A 20,790-nucleotide genomic window follows, 5' to 3' on the forward strand; every position below is an offset into this window, starting at 1 on the left:
AACTTAAAGCGAGGAGCCTAAAGAGACTGGCACAAAACTGGCTGAAGGGGTACCAAACATTGGAACCTGGATCCGAGGGGGTGCCAAAGGCGCTGAAGGGTTCCTGGCCGTGTTGGAGGTTCAGATCTGGAGCTCAGGTTCCAAATGGTTTGGACTGGACTCTGTTTGGCTGCGGTGGCTGTAGAAGTGCTGGAGACGAATCTATGGCCACTTGGTGACTTGGCGGGGGGGGGGGGGGGGGCACGACTCTCTTTTGCCTCTCTTTATGGAACTTTCTTTTGCTTCTCTTTCTCTGACTGTAAGAGGCGCTTCAAGAAATTTCTGCCGATTCAGCCGGCAAGAGCAATTTCATGTATGACAATGTTTTATTACAATGATAGTAAATTGAATCTTAAATTAATGTTCTTTTATGCTTATAATAATGACAATGCAATAGATAATAATGGCAATTGGCAACATCTCATGAGATAACAAATACAGAAATTATACCAGAAATAGTTAGTTTTGGACTTGAAGGCATGTAGAATACGGTTGCAGGTTTTTTGATAAAGTTATTAACCATTACAGAGTAAGTTTGACAACATTTTAAATCTGACACTCATTTTTGACAAATTCAGTGAATTATTTATTTCCTTTCCAAATCACTGTGTACATTTCTAGCATTACCTTAAAAATTAAACTTCATAATTTGCACCTTGTTGTGTTTGCAGTAAGTTCTTTAGCCATCAGTCAACATTCAAGACTTTGTTTCAATATTTATTCAGATATCAGAGGGCAGAAAGGCTTTTGTTTCTGTGAACAAATTGCAATAAATGAACATTACTAAATGTGTAATTTCTTAACAAGCCATTAATATGATTTTAATGTGAGAAATGAAAGATTACAATGGAAAAAAATTATAGTACTGAATTGATTGCACTAAATGCTGGACCACTAAGCAAACTACTAACACACTAAATGTAGTCCCTCCAGAGAGAACTAGAGGTTGGGTGCTGGTTCCATCTCTTTCAGCAAGGCCTTGTGCATTGACAAGAGGATTACATAATGTCAACAGTATAATTTCACACAAAATATTTGAAAAAAGACTAGGATAACCACATCATAGGACTGTCAAAGTTGTAAAGTCGGTTTAACGATTCGGAGTCTTTGAAGCATAAAATAAAATATTTAAAACATTTAAAAATAGAAATAAGAAAATGCACAAGTTGGAGAGATGAAAAATATTCAACTATTCAAAAAGTACATTTTTAAAAATTCTTTTGCTACATTTTGATAATCGAGTTTACCACCTTTTATGGGTAGAAATGGAACTGAATTTTACTAAGAATACTTCCATGTTTGCAGTTCTAGGGTCCATTTTATCCTCACTTTATATAAACGAACTGATAATCTGATAATTAAATACAGTTTGAGAATACGGGCACAATCTGGAAGGTTTTTTGGATTTCAGTGTTTTTCTATTGCTAGCCCTATTATATTTAATTACCTCATTCAACCTCCTTTGCAAGACACCACCTTAAATGACTGATACAGATTGGATATTAAATTTTTCAAAGAGCTTTTATTCATAATAATTTTGCTTCTTTTGAACAATTGATATTATAAAATTGTAATAATTTGCTTGATTTAAGAATAGCCTCATTAGTTAAAATCAAGAATGGCTGGGAGCAGGATTTGAATCTTTCATTCTCTAATGAGCTCTGGGTCTCCACTTGTAATTTGATTAATATTACCTCCCTTTGTGCACAGCACTGTTGCAATTTAAAGTGGTGCACAGAGTACACGTCTAAAGTTAAACTGTCTCGGTTTTATTCAGATACAAATCCTCTATGTGACAAATGTAAAGTTGGTGATGCCTCTTTTGGTCTTGCCCTAGTTTAGAAAAATGCTGGAAAAAGGGGAAAGTTCAAATTTATCATCAGTTACACACATGACATCACATAAAACCTTGAGACTCTTTTTCCTGTGAGCCAGGTAGAATTTCTACTTACTGTAATAGTACCTGTAAACTGTACTCAGGAAGAGAGAAATGCACACAAAAGATAGAAAGGTAAACAAACTGCAAATACAGGAAAAAAAAATCAACGAAATATAATGTGCAAAGTAAGAGTTGTTACAGGTTATATTATATACTATATACAATGTTTTTAAAAGAGATAGATTGTGGGGGGGTTTGTGTAGGTCACTTCACAAACAGATACTTACACTTCAAATCTCATTTAAAATGTAAGAGCTTTGCTAAAGCCAGACATTCAGCACCAGTGGCTTTGCAAAAGACAATGGAACTGCTTTGGAAGGAACTTCAGAAATAGGTACAAATGGAACAAAGTCCGGGCTCAGATGCTGATAAAGATCTTTCAAGGATTAGATTTGGAGCCCTGGGAGGGGTTCTGGTTCTTACAAGCAGAGAGAGGAAAAAACAGACAGATGATTTCTCTTTTGGTAGAGAGAGAAAGAGAGAGAGAGAGAGAGAGAGAGAGAGAGAGAAAGAGAGAGAGAGAAAGAGTGAGAGAAAGAGAGAAGTCAGTTCTGCAGTAGCTTTTGAGGCTGTAACATGGCGAGCTGACAGGCTTGTTGAAAATCCCATTTTGAAGGCGGATTATAAATTCTAAGTTCATCCTATTGAAAACCCTTGTAGTTCTTACAAGAGGAGAGGTTGGCTAGGGTGTTTTTCCTGAAATAAGGGAAACAAGAGGAACTATTAAGGTGACCTGGAAGAAGAGGTTATCATTTGGAAAACCCATGATGGGGAAAGTTTCTTCGGCAAGACACTGAAGTTGCTGATCAGAGGAAATCAGTATGTGTGTGTCCAACGAGCAACAAATATCTATCTGAAACCAACAGGACCCTTCCTGACCTGTAACCATTTACCTTTAAGCACCAGAGCCTGGTGAAAATTCATAAATGTTAAATTCTGTGCATAGTAGCAGAATTGCCTGATACCAGTGAACTTGGAGAAGTGAGATGTGAATGATTGGACTATTAAAGCAAAGAACCTTTCTGAACATATACACATTACATACACGTGCACATAGAATTAGAAGGGGGTTAAGTTAATAGTAATAAGTTAAAGTTTGATCCTGTTTTTATGTTTAAAGAAAATTAAAACCAACTTTTGTTTAAATAGCCAGTTGTCTATTGCTGCTGGGTTTTGGGTCCTCTGGGCTCATAACAAAGTCCTTAAAGGAGTCTCTGACTTTGTTGCTGAGGAGTCCGATGGTGGAGGAGTAGTAGTTTCTGAACCTGGAGGTACAAGTCTTATGGCACCGATACCTCCTTCCTGATGGTAGCAGTGAGAACAGAGTACATCCTGGGTGATATGGATCCTTGATGATTATCGCTGCTCTTTGACAGCAGCGTTCTATGTAGAAAGATTTAACTTACATTAAAAATTCTAAATTAACATATATAAAGTTCTCTTTGAGTATTGTGTTCAGTTCTGGTCTCCAAATTATAGGAAGGATATAGATAAGGTGGAGAGGGTGCAGAGAAGATTTACAAGGATGTTGCCTGGCTTAAAATACCTAGAGTACAGAGAAAGATTGAAGAGGTTAGGACTTTATTCCTTGGAACATTGATGGTTGAGAGGGGATTTGATAGAGTTATTTAAAATTATGAAGGGAATAGATAGACTAGATGCAAGTAGACTCTTCCCCCTGAGAGCAGGTGAGGTTGAAACAAGAGGACACAAGTTGAGGGTAAGGGGACAAAATTTTAGGAGAAACATTAGAGGATGTTTCTTCACTCAGAGAGTGGAATAATCTTCTAGAGGAAATAGTTGAGGCAGAATCAATTCTTTCATTTAAGAGGAGGCTGAATATATACATGGATAAGAGGGGTTTAGAGGGTTATGGCTGAAGAATAGGCAGGGGAAGCTAGAGGAGTTGTTTGAGTAAACTGGTGTGGACTTGTAGGACCGAGATGGGCTGTTTCCATGCCATAAACTGTTATATGGTTACAAAAAATACTACTGTTACAAACACATACCATCAGACCCGAAATCAAAGCAATTGGTAAGATCAGAAATTATTAAAATCAGCATCAAAACCAGTGGAATGTAAAGTGCTCAATAGAAAGTTGTGATGGTATTTTTCAATGAACTAAACTTCACAGGAGCATAAACAGGTTCCTGCTCGGTCTGTCACAGTGGGAAGTGCAGGAGAAATGAAATAGGAAATGAACGCTCCGTTCTCGCTGCTACAATCAGGAAAGAGGTATCGGTGCCACAAGAATCGTATCACCAAGTTCAGGAACAACTGCTCCCCCTCCACCATCAGACTCCTCAACCACAAACTCAATCAGGGACTCATTTCAGAACTCTTACTTTACATATCATTTATTGGCGAATTTATCTATTTCTGTTTTGCACTCTGTTTACATTTCTTTCTTTTTTACAATTTTCTCTCTTTAAATTTAAATTAATTTTTAATTTTTTTTGAAATGTCAACATACAGCACATAACAGGCCCTTCTGGCCCATGAGCCCGTGGCATCCAATTATACCCAATTATCCTACAACCCCCATTTTTGAATGGTGGGAGGAAACCTGGGCACCCAGAGGAAACCTATGCAGACACAGGGAGAATTAACACATTCCTTACAGTCAGCTCCGGATTCGAACCCCTGTCACTGGTATGGTTACAGCGTTGGGCTAACCGCTAGGCTACTTTTTTAATGAGTACAGTTTTTTTTGCACGACTGATAAATTTTTCCTGGCCCGTTGTGATAGTACAGATTCTATCACCAATGTGTATATGTACATATGTACAGATGGTAGTGTAGGATGACTGTGATTGGCTGAGAGCATAGCCACACCTACTGGCAGGTCTTAAAGGATTGCTCCTAGCCAGACCAGGTCATTCTGGACTGGTCAACCTACTTGTGATATGCTCCAGTCTTTTAGTTAATAAAAGCCTTGGTTTGGATCAACAAGTCTTTGGTTCTTTCGACGCGCATTACACCCGTGGGAAAAAGAAACTCAGGGTTCCATGTAATGTTATGTGTGTACTCTATCAATAAATCTGAATTTTGGAAGCCACAGTGAGTTTAGGTTTCATTCGTAGACAGAAAAAACCTAGGAATCCAATAATTAAACATTGTTTTTTTCATGATGTATCTGAAACTGCATCACTTTGCACCACTTTGGGGATTTGCCTAGAAAATTTGATCCCCATATTTATATCTCTAAATATTAACAAATATTATATTGAGATGGGCCTATGGTGAAGAATTAGGGTTAATTCTTGACCTGCTTTTGAGTTGACCGAGTTAATAAATTTATTGATACAAAGTAACAAATCCCCTCATCAGAGTTTGCTCATCGAGAATCCCTTTTCCACTGGCATCTTGTCCCAGAAATTAACAGGGAATTAACACTCAGAGTATACAGGCACTTATTTATTGTCTGATCACTGTAGAAACAGAATTACAACTATTGGAATTCAGTACAAAATGTTCCATCACTTTACCTGTGAACCAGAAGAATGATGATCAGGACTGAAGATTTTTTCAGGAGTGGTTTCCAACAGTTCTGTGGACTGTGAAAAGAGAATTCAACAAGTGTCATTTAACCTTACTTTTATCTCTTCAACAATTTTGATCTGGGATACAGAACAATGACCTATTATGAAACAAAATTTGGATTGCTGAAGAACTAATTTTAGAATTCTCAAATAGAGTGAACAAAAAGAAAAATTACAAAAGAAAAGGAAAAAAATGAATGAGATCTGAAAGCAGACAGGAAATGAACAAAGTATTCCAAATAAAATGGTAAAACTAAAGTGATACATTGAACTATCTGAGGAATAACTTGGCTGAGAGCAAAATCAGGAATTAAATATTCATAATTTTAGAAGGAAACAAGTTAATATTGCAATATTCATTGAACATTCAGTTAATGGATTGGAAATTAGAATTACAATAAGGTTTTTGCGGAACAAATAGTGAATTGAAATGAATGTAGAATGGATGTTCAATTATTTGATGTAGAATTGGAGAAGATGAATGGTATCTAGAAGATTACTGGAGCAAAAAGAGGAATTAATTTAAGTAACAGAAATCTTTTGAGATTATCAGCATATTCAAAATGAAGAACATGAGCAGTGGTGTCTCAGGTGGACTACTGTTTTTCCATTGTGACAATAAGAACATTTGTAGATCACCATTATGGAAGCCTAGAAACTGGATTAGAAAATAACGTGGCTATTTTTAATGTGTAAAGCATGGATGAAAAAGCTCTTTTTTCCGCTGGTTTTGAAGTCCTGGTGCACTTTCTTGTGGGTGAGAGGTTAGAATTTTCTGCTGAGATTGGTTCTGATGCTGGAGTTAACTCTCCATCAAGTTTTGTTCAGTGTGCTTTTCTGACACAGTGACAGAAAGTGGGTCAGCTTGTTGTAGCTTATGACATTTGTCAGTCACGAACACCCTACAGACACCTGGTGACTCTATTCCTCTGACTGAAAGGGACGCCTGGTCTGATCGAAGGTTGAGATCCAAGCAAACTAAGCGGTCCCCACTTTTACTTCTGTTGGTTTTCACGTACTACATTCAGTTGACAGGCAGCACTAACAAAGATATCACTTCTATGCGATAGACAGTATGATCAGTAGTAGTAGTAATGTGGCTCAATCATGTCATAGGTCCAAATGACAGACAAAACATATTTTGTCTGCTTTTCTGTACTCCCCATTTTTCCATTCTTCTCTTTACACCAGCCTTTTTAATGTAGGTACTTTGCCTGATTTTTATTCGTAGGACTCAGGCCCGAAACATCTGTAATATATCTTTACTTCCCAAGGACCCTGTGAGACCCATTGAGTTTCTCTCGCATTTCTGTGTTTTTACTACAATCACAGTATCTGCAGACTTCTGTGTTTTACTCTAAGATTCTATTGAACGAAGATCACAACTTAAAGCTGCAAAAATCTAGACTCCCTCTAAGAACATGACCAAATGAGGTCAGTTAATGTACATTGTTGGATTTACTCTGTTTCTAAAATGGTAGCTTTAGGCTTAAAACTCGGGATTTCTAATTGACAGACCACTGTTGACCAAAATCTGTCAGGATGTGTTTCCATTTAGAGATCTGCACAAAGTTTCACAGTGTAATTGTATTAATACATTTATCTAGCCAAGGTAATCAATTCAAGTCTCATGATCCATGAGAGTTTCACTGAATTATAGCTATCTTACCGCCTCAGGCAACGGAGCAGCTGGTTTCTTTTTGAATAGGATTCTGTGAATAATATGAATTATTGGGGCAATGAGAGTTGGATCCACATCCTTTGTGCCTCCTGTTTTGGAAAGAACAGGGTTATTATGACAGCAATACAATGGCCAGATTATGTCAAGATTGAATTCTTTAACTTTTGGATAAAATGCTATTTTGAAATTGTTCATTGTTAAACACTGAGATTTTATAGACCTCTGCACAAAAACTTGGTCCAAACCAAGTGTCAGAACTTTGGATCTGGAGCTCGGGCTACTAATAGATTAAACAGAAGTCTGTGTGGCTGCAGAAGTGCTGGAGATGAATCCACGGACATGTGGAAGTTAGCCCACGTCTCTAAAATGAAATCAGACTGCAAAAGAACACACAGCAAAAAGATCTCTTCAAAGCATGCAGGTTTTATTATAAATGTTCAATTCGTATATGGGAAGTGATGATATGGGAGATGTCTCAAGCAGACATCTCCCTGAAGTCTCAGCTCTCATTTCAAAAATACAGATGGTTGCTTCTATATTTATACAATTTCAAATGAGTAAGGGGCAGAACGACCTTCACTCTTAACTTTACAATATTCTATATATGAGAAAATGGTTTCCCAGCCCTGGCACCTGGCTTTTTAGTGTTTACTTTTCATAAGACCAAAATAGAATAATGTTATGTTAACTTTATCTTTGCTTTTCATTGTATCTGTCCTTGCAGAGTCTGCACAATTGGTGCCTCGTCTCAAAGCCGCTTGCAAGGTCATATTTGCAGCTGTCGGTTTTCAGCCATCTGATGTCACACTAAAGATTTGTCAGCCATCTTGTGTCAAAAGCAAAAGCTTTTGCATCGAGATACAAGTCAAAAACATTGAAGTACAAGTGAGGTATAAATCATTCTTCTACAGACACTCAGTGACTTTGAAGGGATTCTCTTTCGCTCTTACTGTAAGGGGCACCGGACGACACTAATAGCAATTCTTTGTCTGCCTTACAGCAGGCAGAAGGCAATTTCTATGTCGTTACATGATGATAAAAGAATCTTGAATTATACAATAAATCCACATTTAACTGGTAACAGACCAATGTCAATGTACCCCCCTGTTTCGGAGTCAAACTGCAATGTAACTGGTGTAGTGAAGATCCATAGGATTCTTCATTGCTCTAAATGAGAGCTTGATCCACATTTTTGTACCTCTTGTGTTAGGAATAACTCCTGGAAAATTCTTCCAGTCTCCTGGAAGAGGAACCGTCAAAACCCCAAACAGTTTAACAAAAGATTTAATGTGGTGCACCAGTAGCAAAGTGTTGTTATGAGATAGACAAGTGGAGTAAATAATGAAATTTAATGTAAACACTGAACAAGGCCAATTCTAATGTACAGGACTAACTCTGGAGCTTCAATGAGAGAGCTGAAGGCTTCTTGATTGTGTTGAAGGGTCAGATCTGGAGCTTGAGTTACCAATAATTTGGACTGAAGTCTGTGTAGCTGTAGGAGGCTGCAAGGAAGAAGCGAATCCATGGGCAACTCATTGACTCTGGGGGGACTCTCTCTTGCTTCTCTATCTCCAACTGTAAGGGTCACCAGACAAGTTCTGCTGATAACAAATCTTTGTCTGGCTTACCGCAGACTAAAATCAATTTCTTGTAATATTATACCTGCTTTATTACGTGACAATAAAGGAATCTTGAATCATTTTACTTTACGTACCAGTAACTGCACTAATCACCAAGGCTGTTATAACTGTAAGCAGACAGCCAACTGGAGTGTAGTATCCATAGGACAAAAAGCAGACATTTTCTACCATGCTCTCTCTAAAACAGATCAAAAACATTTACGGTCATATATTTTGCAATGTATATTGATTTTATTACATTATTATGAGTTTATAATGCATTAGATTAGTGGTAACCAAGTGCTGGAGGTGAAGTTGGAGTCAGTTAAAACAAACATACTAATTTGTCCTTCCACAGGACTTGCCAACCTGATTTTGGTTTCCTTCGCAAGAAAGTGGTGTTAAAGTAAATAGTGACAAATTTAGTGACTTTGGCTGATTGACTGGAATGCTCCAGAACCATTAAAAATAGATCCCCAAGGATGGTGTGACTTTCCACTGTTTGTCTCTCAGAACTAACACCTCCCACCTCCGGACTTCCTCAAGGACATAATAATCAATGATCAGCCACTCTACAGAGAAGAGGTGGAAAATTTCGTGAAATGGTGCGAGAGTAACAAGCTGAGTCACAACGTGAAAAAGACGAAGGATATGATTATGGACTTCAGAAGGACCAGAAATGACCGCCCTCCACTACACATCAACAACTCCGTAGAAGAGAGAGTGGAGAGCACCAAGTTCCTTGGAGTTCACTTAGCTAGTGGCCCATCATAGAAACAGAAAACTTACAGCACAATACAGTCCTACAAATTTGTGCTGAACATGCACCTACCTTAGAAATTACTAACTTTCCCATAGACCTCTATTTTCCTAAGCTTCATGTACCTATACAGAAGACTCTTAAAAGGACCCTAACGTATCCACCTCCACCATCATTGTCAAAAAAAATTGACCCTGACATCTCCTCTGTACCTACTTCCCAGCACTTTAAACCAGTGTCCTCTTGTGGAAACCATTTCAGCCCCAGGAAAAAGCCTCTGACTATTTACACAATCAATCCCTCTCATCATCTTAAACACCTCTCATCCTCCTCTGCTCCAAAGAGAAAAAGCCAAATTCATTCAACCTGTTTTCATAAGGCCTGCTCCCTAAACCAGGAAACATCCTTGTAAATCTCCTCTGCACCCTTTCTAATGGCTTCCACATCCTTCCAGTAGTGAAGTGTCCAGAATTGTGCACAGTGCTCCAAGTGGGGTCTGACCAGGGTCCTAGAGCTGCAACATTCTCTCTCAGCTCTTAAATTCAATTCCATGATTAATGAAGGCCAATACACCATATGCCTTCTGAACCACAGAATCAACCCGCACAGCTGCTTTAAGTGCCCTATGGACTCAGTCCCCAAGATCCATCTGATCCTCCACACTGCCAATAGTCTTACCATTCATAATACATTCTACCATCATATTTGACCTACCAAAATGAACTACTTCACACTTATCTGGGTTGAACTGCATCTGCCACTTCTCAGTCCAGTTTTTCATCCTATCAATGTTCCTCTGTAACCTCTGACATTCCACACTATCCACAACACCCTCAACCTTTGTATCATCAGGAAACTTACTATCCTCATCCAGGACATTTATTTTTTTTAAGTCACAAAGAGTAAGGACCCCAGAACAGGTCTGTGAGGCACTGATCTCCATGCAGATTATGACCCATCAACAACCACTCTTTGCCTTCTATAGACAAGCCAGTTCCAGATCCACAAGGCAATATTCCCCTTAGGTCCCATGTCTCCTTAATTTCTCAATAAGCCTCAATTGCATGGGGTACTTATCAAATGCCTTGCTGAAATCCACATTCACTCAACATCTCCTCACGTGTCAGGAAGACGCAACAGTGACTGCACTTCCTAAGAAGACTGAAGCGGGCAGGGCTGGCGGCCGCCATTACGTCACCCTTCTACAGGAACTCTTTCGAGAGCGTTCTGGCCGGCTGCACCACAGTGTGAAGAAATGATCAGAGGTCAATCCACAGGACCATAAGAGTGGCAGGGAAGATCACTGGAGTCTCTGTCTCCCACACTGACATGATCTCCTGGGATCGTTGTCTGAAGAGGATATGCAAAATCATGGAGGACCCCTTCCACCCTGCACACAGCATCTTTCAGCTGCTCCTGTCGGGGAAGAGATGCAGGAGGATCGGAGCCAGGACCACCAGGCCGAGAAAGAGCATCTTGAGACCATGTCTTTTGGTTTCAAACGTTCCATATTAGGTGAAGTTTCTGCAGTCTATCATGTTAAGCACCTAAGAATTTTATATATCCCTGGAAAAATATAAAGGAAGGCAATAAAGATGAAGTGGTGTTGCAAGGCACTAGTCCTGAGGAATGTAACATTCATTAATTTGGTTTTGCATTTATTATTTTATGTAGAATGTGTTTCACTTTATCATGCATTCACAACAGGAAAAATTTTTTAAAAACTGATTCTGCGTTGACTGACTTACATTTTATCTGGTGTTGGGGACCTCACAATGGTTGTAATTAAAGATGTTCCATTGATGCGGCTTGAGGTTGTGACATTTGATGAAAGGCAGCCCACAGTTGATGTCTTGAGCCTCCTTGTGAATTTATCCACAGCTGGATACACTTGTGAACAGACTAACATAAAGACTGAAAAGCTAAAACCAGCAAGTATACCCACAAATGCTCCCTAGGAAAATCAAAAGAATGAAGACTATTTCAGGGCATTTTATACCGAAGTATGGATTCACCAGTTACCTTATTAAGTCAAAAGTGGTGGAGAAACTTGGCAGATCACGCAGCATCTATAGCAGTGGTTCCCAATCTTTTTCTTCCAACTCACATACCACTTTAAGTATTCCCTATGCCATAGGTGCTTTGTGATTAGTAAGGGATTGCTTAAAGTGGGATGTGGGTAGAAAGAAATAAATTTGAAAACCACTGTGTTAATCGTGCCTAATTGACTTGTTATGTGCATGGTTTCATAACTCCAAAGGAAATGGACCAATGACAATTTTTCTCTAGCAAAATATTTTGGTAACAATTGGGTCTAGAGCAGTGGTTCTCAACCTTCCCTTTCCACTCACAAACCATCTTAAGCAATCCCTTAATAATCACAGAGCACCAATGACATAGAGAATACTTAAAGTGGTATGCAAGTTGGAAGAAAAAGGTTGGGAACCACTGATCTATAGGAAGCAAAGGGACATAGCCAACGTATCGGGTCTGAGCCATTCTAGCAAAAAAGAGGCAGGCGGCTGAATAAAAAGGTGAGGGAGGAGGGGCAGTGGGAGGAACACAAGCCAACAGGTGGGTGAGAGAGTAGAAGAGGAAAAAAAAGCTGGTGTGATGGGGAGGGGAGTCAGGAAGGTACAACAGCGACTGCACTTCCTGAGAAGACTGAAGCAGGCAAGGCTACCGTTCACTATCCTGTCAAACATCTAAGGAGGTCTAGTGAGTGCATCCTGGCTGGCTGCATGGCAGTGTGGATGGTCGCTGCAGAGAAATGGAATGGAGGTCACAGGCCATAAGAACAGCAGAGAGGGATCACTCCCTCTCTCCCCCACCACCCTCCGCTATCAATGTGATCTACCAGGATCACCATTTAAAGAGGGCTCGCAAAATAATCGAAGACCCTTACCACCCTGCACACAGAATTTTCCAGCTACTCCCATCAGAAAATAGATACAGGAACCTGCACCTCCAGGCTGAGAAACAGATTCTTCCCCCAGGCAATGAGACTGCTGAACGACTGAATGAACTATTCATACAAACCCTCCAAGACTCTACTATTTACTTAACAATATCCATTTATTTTTATATATGGATATACAAACTGCATATGTGTTATTTGTCTGTATGTGTGCTATGACTGGATGTTTTTGAACCAAGGATTGGAGAACACTATTTCATCAGGTTAGACTTCTACAATCGGATAATAGTAAATTTGAACTTGACTCACCATCTCAGTCCTAAATGGCTTACATTTATTCTCAATATGTCACCGAGGTAAACCATTGTTATGCTATGACTGGCTGCTGTCAGCTGGACACTCCTCCCGAGACCAATCCTACCCATAGCCCTTTGCATGCTCCCCATCCCACTCTGCCTTGATCAGTTAATGAGGTTGACGTCTGTTCCAGTTAATAAAATCCTATGTTTTACTACTTCAGTTTGTGATTATTGATGGTGCATCAATGACTCCTTCCCCTTTGTTTCTTCCCCTCCGCCATTTGACTTCTGAACGGACAATGAACCACAGAAACTTCCTCACTTTCTCTTCTTTTGCATTTTTAAACAATGTAATTTATTTGCACCTGTAATTCTGCCACAAAACCACAAATTTCATGACATGTTCACGACAATAAATTCCAATTCTGATTCCAGATCTGAAAATTTTCAGTCAGGAGCCAACATTCTCCTGCACCCAATCCATCAAAGCCTTGTAACAATTCCATAAATTTCAATGAGATCCCCTCATATTCTTCTAAACTCTAGAGATTAATTTTTTTAATTTAATTTTTAAAAAAATTCAATTAAACATACAGCACAGTAACAGGCTATTTCAGCCCACAGCCCATGCTGCCCGATTTACACCCAAATGACCTACAACCCCTGGTATGTTTTGAACAGTGGGAGGAAATCGAAGCCCACAGGGAGAATGTACAAATTCCTTACAGACAGCATGGGATTCGAACCCTGGTCCCAACCGCTGGCACTGTAGCAGTGTTCCACTAATTGCAATGGCAATCGTACCAATCTTCTCAATCTTTTCTCCAATGGCAAACATGTATTCCCTGAATCTTTGCCCATCAAGGGCAAGAATAGCTCCATTTTTCAGTTAAGAGGACCATAATTGCACAGGTCCAATCTCAGAAAAGCCTCTATAATTACAATGTCAGCATTACCCTGGAATGAAGGCCATTTCCCTTCCCTATGGCTTTCTGCTCACCTCAGGTTTTACATGCCTTACGCTGGGGTAATGGGGAGGGGGTTTTCCTGAGCAGTAGTGGCTCCATGTTTACCTACAGTGACTGATGTTAGAACATCTAGGACCTCCCTTTGAACGTCAACATTATCCAATTTCTCACGCTTAATAAATACGGCTGGTTTGTTCAGCAATATTGACAAGAACATTTTTCCATGTTATGTTCCATCTGCCACCTACTTGCCCACCAATTCACTTATCACCATATTCTTGGAGCCTCCCTTCTCCTCACAATCACTCAAGTCTTAGGTACTTTGTTTCAAGAAAAGGGAGTTTGGAACAATAACACTGGGCCACAAAAATTTTGCATACTGAACACTTTTGGGTGTATTTTAAGGATTTTGGGCTGCTGATCATGAAAATCACCTTTAAAATATCTCATCACATACCGTGCTTTAGATATAACCCATTTTGTGATTTCCTGTTGTATTTTAAGTCTACTAGCAAAGCAAGCTGTTTTGGTCATTCCAAGCATGCCTGGGTGTGCTCAAAGTTCAGGTGCTATGTAAATATTGTCTTAGGCCTGGACATACTTGGGATAGATGCAGACAGGCTATAAAAGCAGTTCACATGTACAGATGCTGTGCATGACATTGATTATAGATTCAACTCATGTTGATGTGTATGTTCTTCAGGCAATAGGATAATGAGTGCACTTAACAATAGCATTCATTGTCTTCAGGAAGATTCAATACAGCAGAGATGTCTCGTCAATGTTGCAACAGCTGCGATACATTCTGTTACATTTATGGTGAGTAGATGCTTAAGGCTCAATGTGACTGCACTTATTATGCAAGCCTAGAAGCTCTACTTCGGTTATAAAATTGGTGACCAAGACAAACCCTGGGCTCCTGACAACATGTGCAGTCAATCTGAGAGCTTGGCTCAGAGGTACATTATGCAACTGACATGCTAGATTCAATAAAAGTTAAATTAATGTTTCTCCAACTTCCTACATGATATAGCAAATCTGAAATTATCTTTGTGTCCAGCTTGAAGTTGTCTATCATAATTCCCATTTTTTTTTAGTAAGCAAACCTTTAGAAAAATATTATTGTCCAATGTAATTATTGAGTAGAGGTGGGAGAGTTGCAACTGCCTCACTCATTTAGAGAGAGGATGGACATTGGAATTTAAAGTTTCACCTGTGCATGAAGGTGAAAGTCCAAAGCAGGTGCCAAGGAAGCAGAAAGCAAATGTTCCAAATGTGTCCTCATTTCAGGTTTTACAACAGACCAAAGCTGGAGTGAAGAGCCACCATCCTCAGCCAAAACAGCTTCATTAGCCATTTTAGGTTGGTGGACTCAGTCACCTTGAAAATTCAAATGCATTGTAATCCAAGTGCTCTAAAAGCACCTTTGTTTGGAACAGATCACAGCCAGTCCAATGGGAGAACCATCACCTTCTGCAGTGAAAATCACCTTTGATGACATTTCAGTGCACCCGGGATGCCACATTTAATAAAGATTTTAAAATATTTAAATTAAATTTCATTTTTAATTTCATTCCATTAACAATGCTGTATAGTAGGTTTTTTAAATTATAAATGGAAGATTTCAAAATGTTAGGTTTATGAAATCCACCAGACCCTAGAAGTGGCAGAGAGGTGGAGAGTCCCTCCCTCCACACCCCCTCTAACCCCGCAATTCGACATAATTGTTGTCTGAAGAGGGCATGCAAAATCATTGAGGATCCCTTCCATCCTGCACCTTTCTGCTGCTCCCGTCGGGGAAATAGATCCAGGAGTATCAGAAGCAGCACAAAGGGGTAAGAAACAGCTTCTTCCCAAGGGCAGAACAACCAAAGGAACTGCTCACACTGACTACCTGAGACTCAAATATTCATGAATCAATATTTCATTCTATAGATGAAATACTTGTCCCATATAGGTATTGTTTTCTGCATGTGTGTATATCTGGTGGTGTGCCTGCATGTTTTACATTGAGGACCAGAGAAAGTTGTTTTGTACATATGCAATCAGATGCCAATTGACTTGACTCAACTTAATCCTGAATATAATTTTAATTTTCATATAAGATCTTACCTTACTGTTACACTTTGGAAACAATGCTGCTAAAGTGAAGACTCCCAGTACAGGTCCAAGAATTAACCCATCAACACTTCTGGAAAGCTGAGTGGAAATAGGAAAGAGACATTCTTATTTCAACAAGAATAATATTACTTCCAAGAATAGTTTTTTAAAAATTAAATTACATTTTTTTTGTTATTTTCAACATAATGATCTTTTTACCTGCATGACATTTTCTTCGAAGAGGGATGTTAAACCTGCCAGCCCCATTATCATCAATCCAAACATCACAGCTAAACAAAACACTAAAGTTAGCAGAGAAGTTCTATCTGCAGAAATCAAAGTCAAGCAAGATACAAAACTAGCTGGCACACTCAGTTCTTCTGAGTTCCCAGAAAGCAGAATCCCCCTGGATGCACCTTGACCTGGTTCTGATGACAGGCCAGTGAGATATGTCAGAGTGGTATAAAAAGTTTGGGCACCCTGGTCAAAATTTCTGTTACTATGAATAGCTAAGTGAGTAAAAGATGATACATTTCTTTAATATTTTAAGCAAGATTACTTTTTTAAATTTCCATCTTTTACAGTTTCAAAATAACAAAAAAGCAAAAGAGCCTGAAGCAAAAGTTTGGGCACCCTGCATGGTCAGTACTTAGTAATACTACCACCTTTGGCAAGTATCACAGCTTGTAAACACTTTCTGTAGCTTGCTAAGAGTCTTTCAATTCTTGTTTGGGGTATTTTCGCCCATTCTTCCTTCCAAAAGGTTTCGAGTCTGTGAGATTCTTGGGCCGTCTTGCATGCATTGCTCTTTTGCGGTCTAGCCCTAAATTTTCGACGATGTTAAAGTTGGGGGTCTGTGAGGGCCATGGCAAAACCTTCAGCTTGAGCCTCTTGAGGTCGTCCATTGTGGATTCTGAGGTGTGTTTAGGATCATTATCTTGTTTTAGAAGCCATCCTCTATTTATCTTCAGCTTTCATTTTTATTTACAGTATGATAGTTGCTTCCAGAATTTGCTGGTATTTAATTGAATTAATCTTCCCTCTCCCAGTGAAATGTTCTCCGTCCCACTGACTGCAACATAAGCCCAAAGCATTATCGATCCACCCCCAATGCTAAACAGTTGGAGAGGTGTTCTTTTCATGAAATTCTGCACCTTTTCCCCCCCCTCAAAACATACATTCACTTATTGTGGCCAAAAGATTCTATTTTAACTTCATCAGACCACAGTACTTAATTTTCTGATGCTCAATTTTGTGGTAGGATGCAGGGTTTTTTTCTGATGACTCTTCCATGAAGGTCATATTTGTGCAGGTGTCGCTACCCAGTAGTCCCACCACTCAGAGTCTGCTAAATCTTCCTGAAGGTCTTTTGCAGTCAAATGGGGGGGTTTTGATTTGCCTCTCTAGTAATCCTACGAGCAGTTTTCTCAGTAAGTTTTCCTGGTCTTCCAGACTTCAACTTGACCTCCACCATTCCTGCTAATTGACATTTCTTAATTACACTAAGGAAATAGCCACCTGAAAACGCGTTGCTATCTTCTTATAGCCTTCTCCTGCTTTGTGGGCTTTACAAAGTGATAGGGGCAGCAGCTTCGAGGGGCCCAAGGCTCCTGATTGTTGGGACAAGGTCTGAGGAATCAGGGTATTTATAAAGCTTTGAAATTTGCATCACCTCTCCTTTCCTAACAATGACTGACAAGCTAACAAACTCATTAAGGTCTGAGACCTTGGTAAAGTTATCTGAGAGGTCAAATCCCTTGGGATGCCCAAACTTTTGCATGGTGCTCCTTTCCTTTTTTTTACTCTAAAATTGTGCAAAACAAAAATAATATACTCAATTTGCTTAAAATGTTGAAAAGAATGTGTCATCTTTAACTTTATGACTTTTAAAGATCGGTTCATCTTCTACTCACTTAACTCTTTACAGTTACAGTTACAGAAATTTTGACCAGGGGTGCCCAAACTTTTGCATACCTCTGTACATACAGCAGATATTCAGAATCTCAAACCCACTGTTCCATTGAATGTGGTCAGAGCTGATCAGATTGTCATTTCAAGTCTGCATTACCAACTCTCCTTGGGAGTCTTTTAGCCCTTGCTTATCATCACCTTATCTTCCATCTGGGCACCCTCCAACCGGATGGCATTAACATCGACCTCCAGTTTCCATTAAGAAACCACCACCGAGGAGTCACGTGATGGAGTAGTGGCCGGTAGGGGAACTCCAGCCCTCTCCAGAAAAGTTAAAAAAAGATAGAGAAAAAGCAAAGGCACAAACTTAAAAACCAAAACAAAGTGAAAGTAAAAGTGTGAAGAAAATGGCAGCGAAGAAAGAAAAACCAAAAACAACGAGAAGAAAAGAAGCAGGAAAGACATCGGAAGAAGAAGGTGAAGGCCTTACCTGTCCGAAGAGACCCGCTGCGGAGAGAGAGGCCCGCTCCCACAGGTCAGTGGAGGTCCCGGGGCTCGGGACTATAAAAATGGCTCGCAGAGCCGAGTAAAAGTGCGCAACCGCGCATGAAAAGAAACACACTGACGGGAGGGGGGAACAGCTGCAGAGTCGATCTCCACAGCTGAGAGAGACACCTGCAGCACAGCAGCAGGTGCAGAACACAGACAATAATGACAACAAGAAAGAAGAGGGTAAAAAGAAAACAAGGAAACAACAGATGGTCAATCCAGAGGAAGAAGAAGAGAACAGAAAGAAGTGGAAGAAGAAGAGAAAGGCAAGACAATGGATGTATCTTTTTTTAAAGAATATATGGAATCAGTGAAAGAATGGCAATTACAAGAATTTGATGAGATAAAAAGAAGAATTAAGAATGCAGAAGAAAAAATTAATAAAATGGAAGTGGCCATATCAGAATTGGCAAAAAGAGTGGAAAATATGGAAAAACGAGAAACATTTGTAGATATGGAAGTAAAAGACTTAAAAGAGAAATTAGAAGAATCTAATAAAAAAGCTAAAGAGGCACATGAGCTGTTAGCTCAGAAGATAGATATAATAGAAAACTATAATAGAAGAAATAATATAAAGATAGTGGGCCTTAAGGAAGATGAAGAAGGCAAGAATATGAGAGAATTTATAAAAGATTGGATCCCCAGGGTCCTGGGAAGACCAGAATTACAGGAAGAAATGGAAATAGAGAGGGCACATAGAACTTTAGCCCCGAAACCACAACCGCAGCAAAAACCAAGATCCATTTTAGTAAAATTCTTAAGATATACAACAAGAGAAAATATATTGGAGAAAGCAATGAAGAAAGTAAGAGAGGACAAAAAGCCACTGGAATATAAAGGTCAAAAATTTTTTTTGTATCCAGACATAAGTTTTGAACTCCTGAAGAAGAGGAAGGAGTTCAATACAGTGAAAACGATCTTATGGAAAAAAGGATATAAGTTTATGTTGAGGTACCCAGCGGTACTTAAAATAATTATTCCAGGGCAACAAAACAGACTATTCTCAGATCCAGAGGAAGCAAGGAAATTTGCAGAACAACTACAAAACAAGCAGAGAGATGAAGACATGTAATAAGAGTAAAAATGACCACGATCTATATGTATGTGTGTAAAGGGGTATATGTGTGTATATATATAGTGTGCATACATGAATGTATCTGTATTTAGAGGAAAATATATAGAGTATAGACAAGAATTAATAAGGGAGGGAAATGGAATAGAGGGAATAAGGAGGGAATTAAAAGAGTGACCTTTGTTACATATGAAAAGTGAAATCTTTTCTGGGGGGGGCTGGGTAGGGAGGAGTTACGGTCACTGCAAAATCAGCTGACGTTTGTGAGTGAATTCGCAAATCCAAATGGAGAGGGGAGATGTGGTTGTCCGACAAGGGATAAAGGACAACTCAGGAGGGGGAGGGGAGAATGGGGTTAAAGAAGTTTTAAATAGGAGAATAGGGAAAATGTTTGATGTTTTAGAAATGTTGTCTTATAAAGTGTTCAAAACAAGAAAGCAGAAATGGATAAGAAGGAAAGGTAATGATGGAGAAACGGAAAGGGAAGATAAACAAAGTATAAAATGGCTACGCTGAATTATATAACTTTAAATATTAACGGAATACATAACAAAATTAAAAGGAAGAAACTGCTAAATTTACTGAAAAAAGAAAAAATTGATATAGCATTTGTGCAAGAAACACATTTAACTGAATTGGAGCACAAGAAATTAAAGAGAGATTGGGTAGGACACGTAACAGCAGCGTCGTATAATTCAAAAGCAAGAGGAGTAGCTATATTAATTAGAAAAATGTGCCAATTAAAATAGAAGAGGAAATAATAGATCCAGCAGGGAGATATGTAATGATAAAATGTCAGATATATTCGGAGTTTTGGAATCTACTCAATGTATATTCACCTAACGAAGAAGATCAAAAGTTTATGCAAGATATTTTTTTGAAGATAGCAGATACGCAAGGGAACATATTAATAGGAGGGGATTTCAACCTGAATTTGGATTCAAATATGGACAAAACTGGGAAAAAAATTAACAGAAAGAACAAAGTAACCAAATTTATAATTAAATCGATGGAAGAAATGCAACTTTTGGATATATGGAGGAAACAACACCCAAAGGAAAAGGAATATTCATATTGCTCGGCTAGACATAAAACATACTCAAGAATAGACCTATTTTTGTTATCAGCTCGTATGCAAGATAGAGTAAGAAAAACAGAAAATAAAGCTAGAATATTATCGGACCATTCACCCTTAATATTGACAATAAAGTTAGAGGACATCCCTCCAAGAATGTATAGATGGAGATTAAACTCCATGTTACTCAAAAGGCAGGATTTTAGAGAATTAATTGAAAGACAAATTAAAATGTATTTTGAAATAAATACGGAATCAGTGAAAGATAAGTTTATACTATGGGATGCAATGAAAGCGTTCATTAGAGGGCAAATAATA

At 38.9% G+C, this 20,790-nt stretch overlaps 1 protein-coding gene across 1 annotated transcript in view; it reads right to left on the reverse strand.

Moving 5' to 3' along the window:
* Positions 1-710: 710 nt before the first annotated feature.
* The window catches only part of LOC138756614 (sodium-coupled monocarboxylate transporter 1-like), a 55,127-nt gene continuing 35,047 nt past the window's right edge, over positions 711-20,790 (reverse strand). Inside the window, exons 11-17 of the mRNA XM_069923026.1 lie at positions 16,085-16,155; positions 15,878-15,964; positions 11,330-11,535; positions 8,917-9,020; positions 7,191-7,291; positions 5,468-5,536; positions 711-792 (exon numbers count right to left, since the gene is read on the reverse strand). Coding sequence (XP_069779127.1) covers positions 757-792; positions 5,468-5,536; positions 7,191-7,291; positions 8,917-9,020; positions 11,330-11,535; positions 15,878-15,964; positions 16,085-16,155 — 674 coding nt within the window. The 3' untranslated portion in view covers positions 711-756. The remainder of the gene's footprint in view (positions 793-5,467; positions 5,537-7,190; positions 7,292-8,916; positions 9,021-11,329; positions 11,536-15,877; positions 15,965-16,084; positions 16,156-20,790) is intronic.

The sequence above is a fragment of the Narcine bancroftii genome, chromosome 3, assembly GCF_036971445.1.
Source record: "Narcine bancroftii isolate sNarBan1 chromosome 3, sNarBan1.hap1, whole genome shotgun sequence".
In the NCBI taxonomy this organism is placed as follows: domain Eukaryota; kingdom Metazoa; phylum Chordata; class Chondrichthyes; order Torpediniformes; family Narcinidae; genus Narcine; species Narcine bancroftii.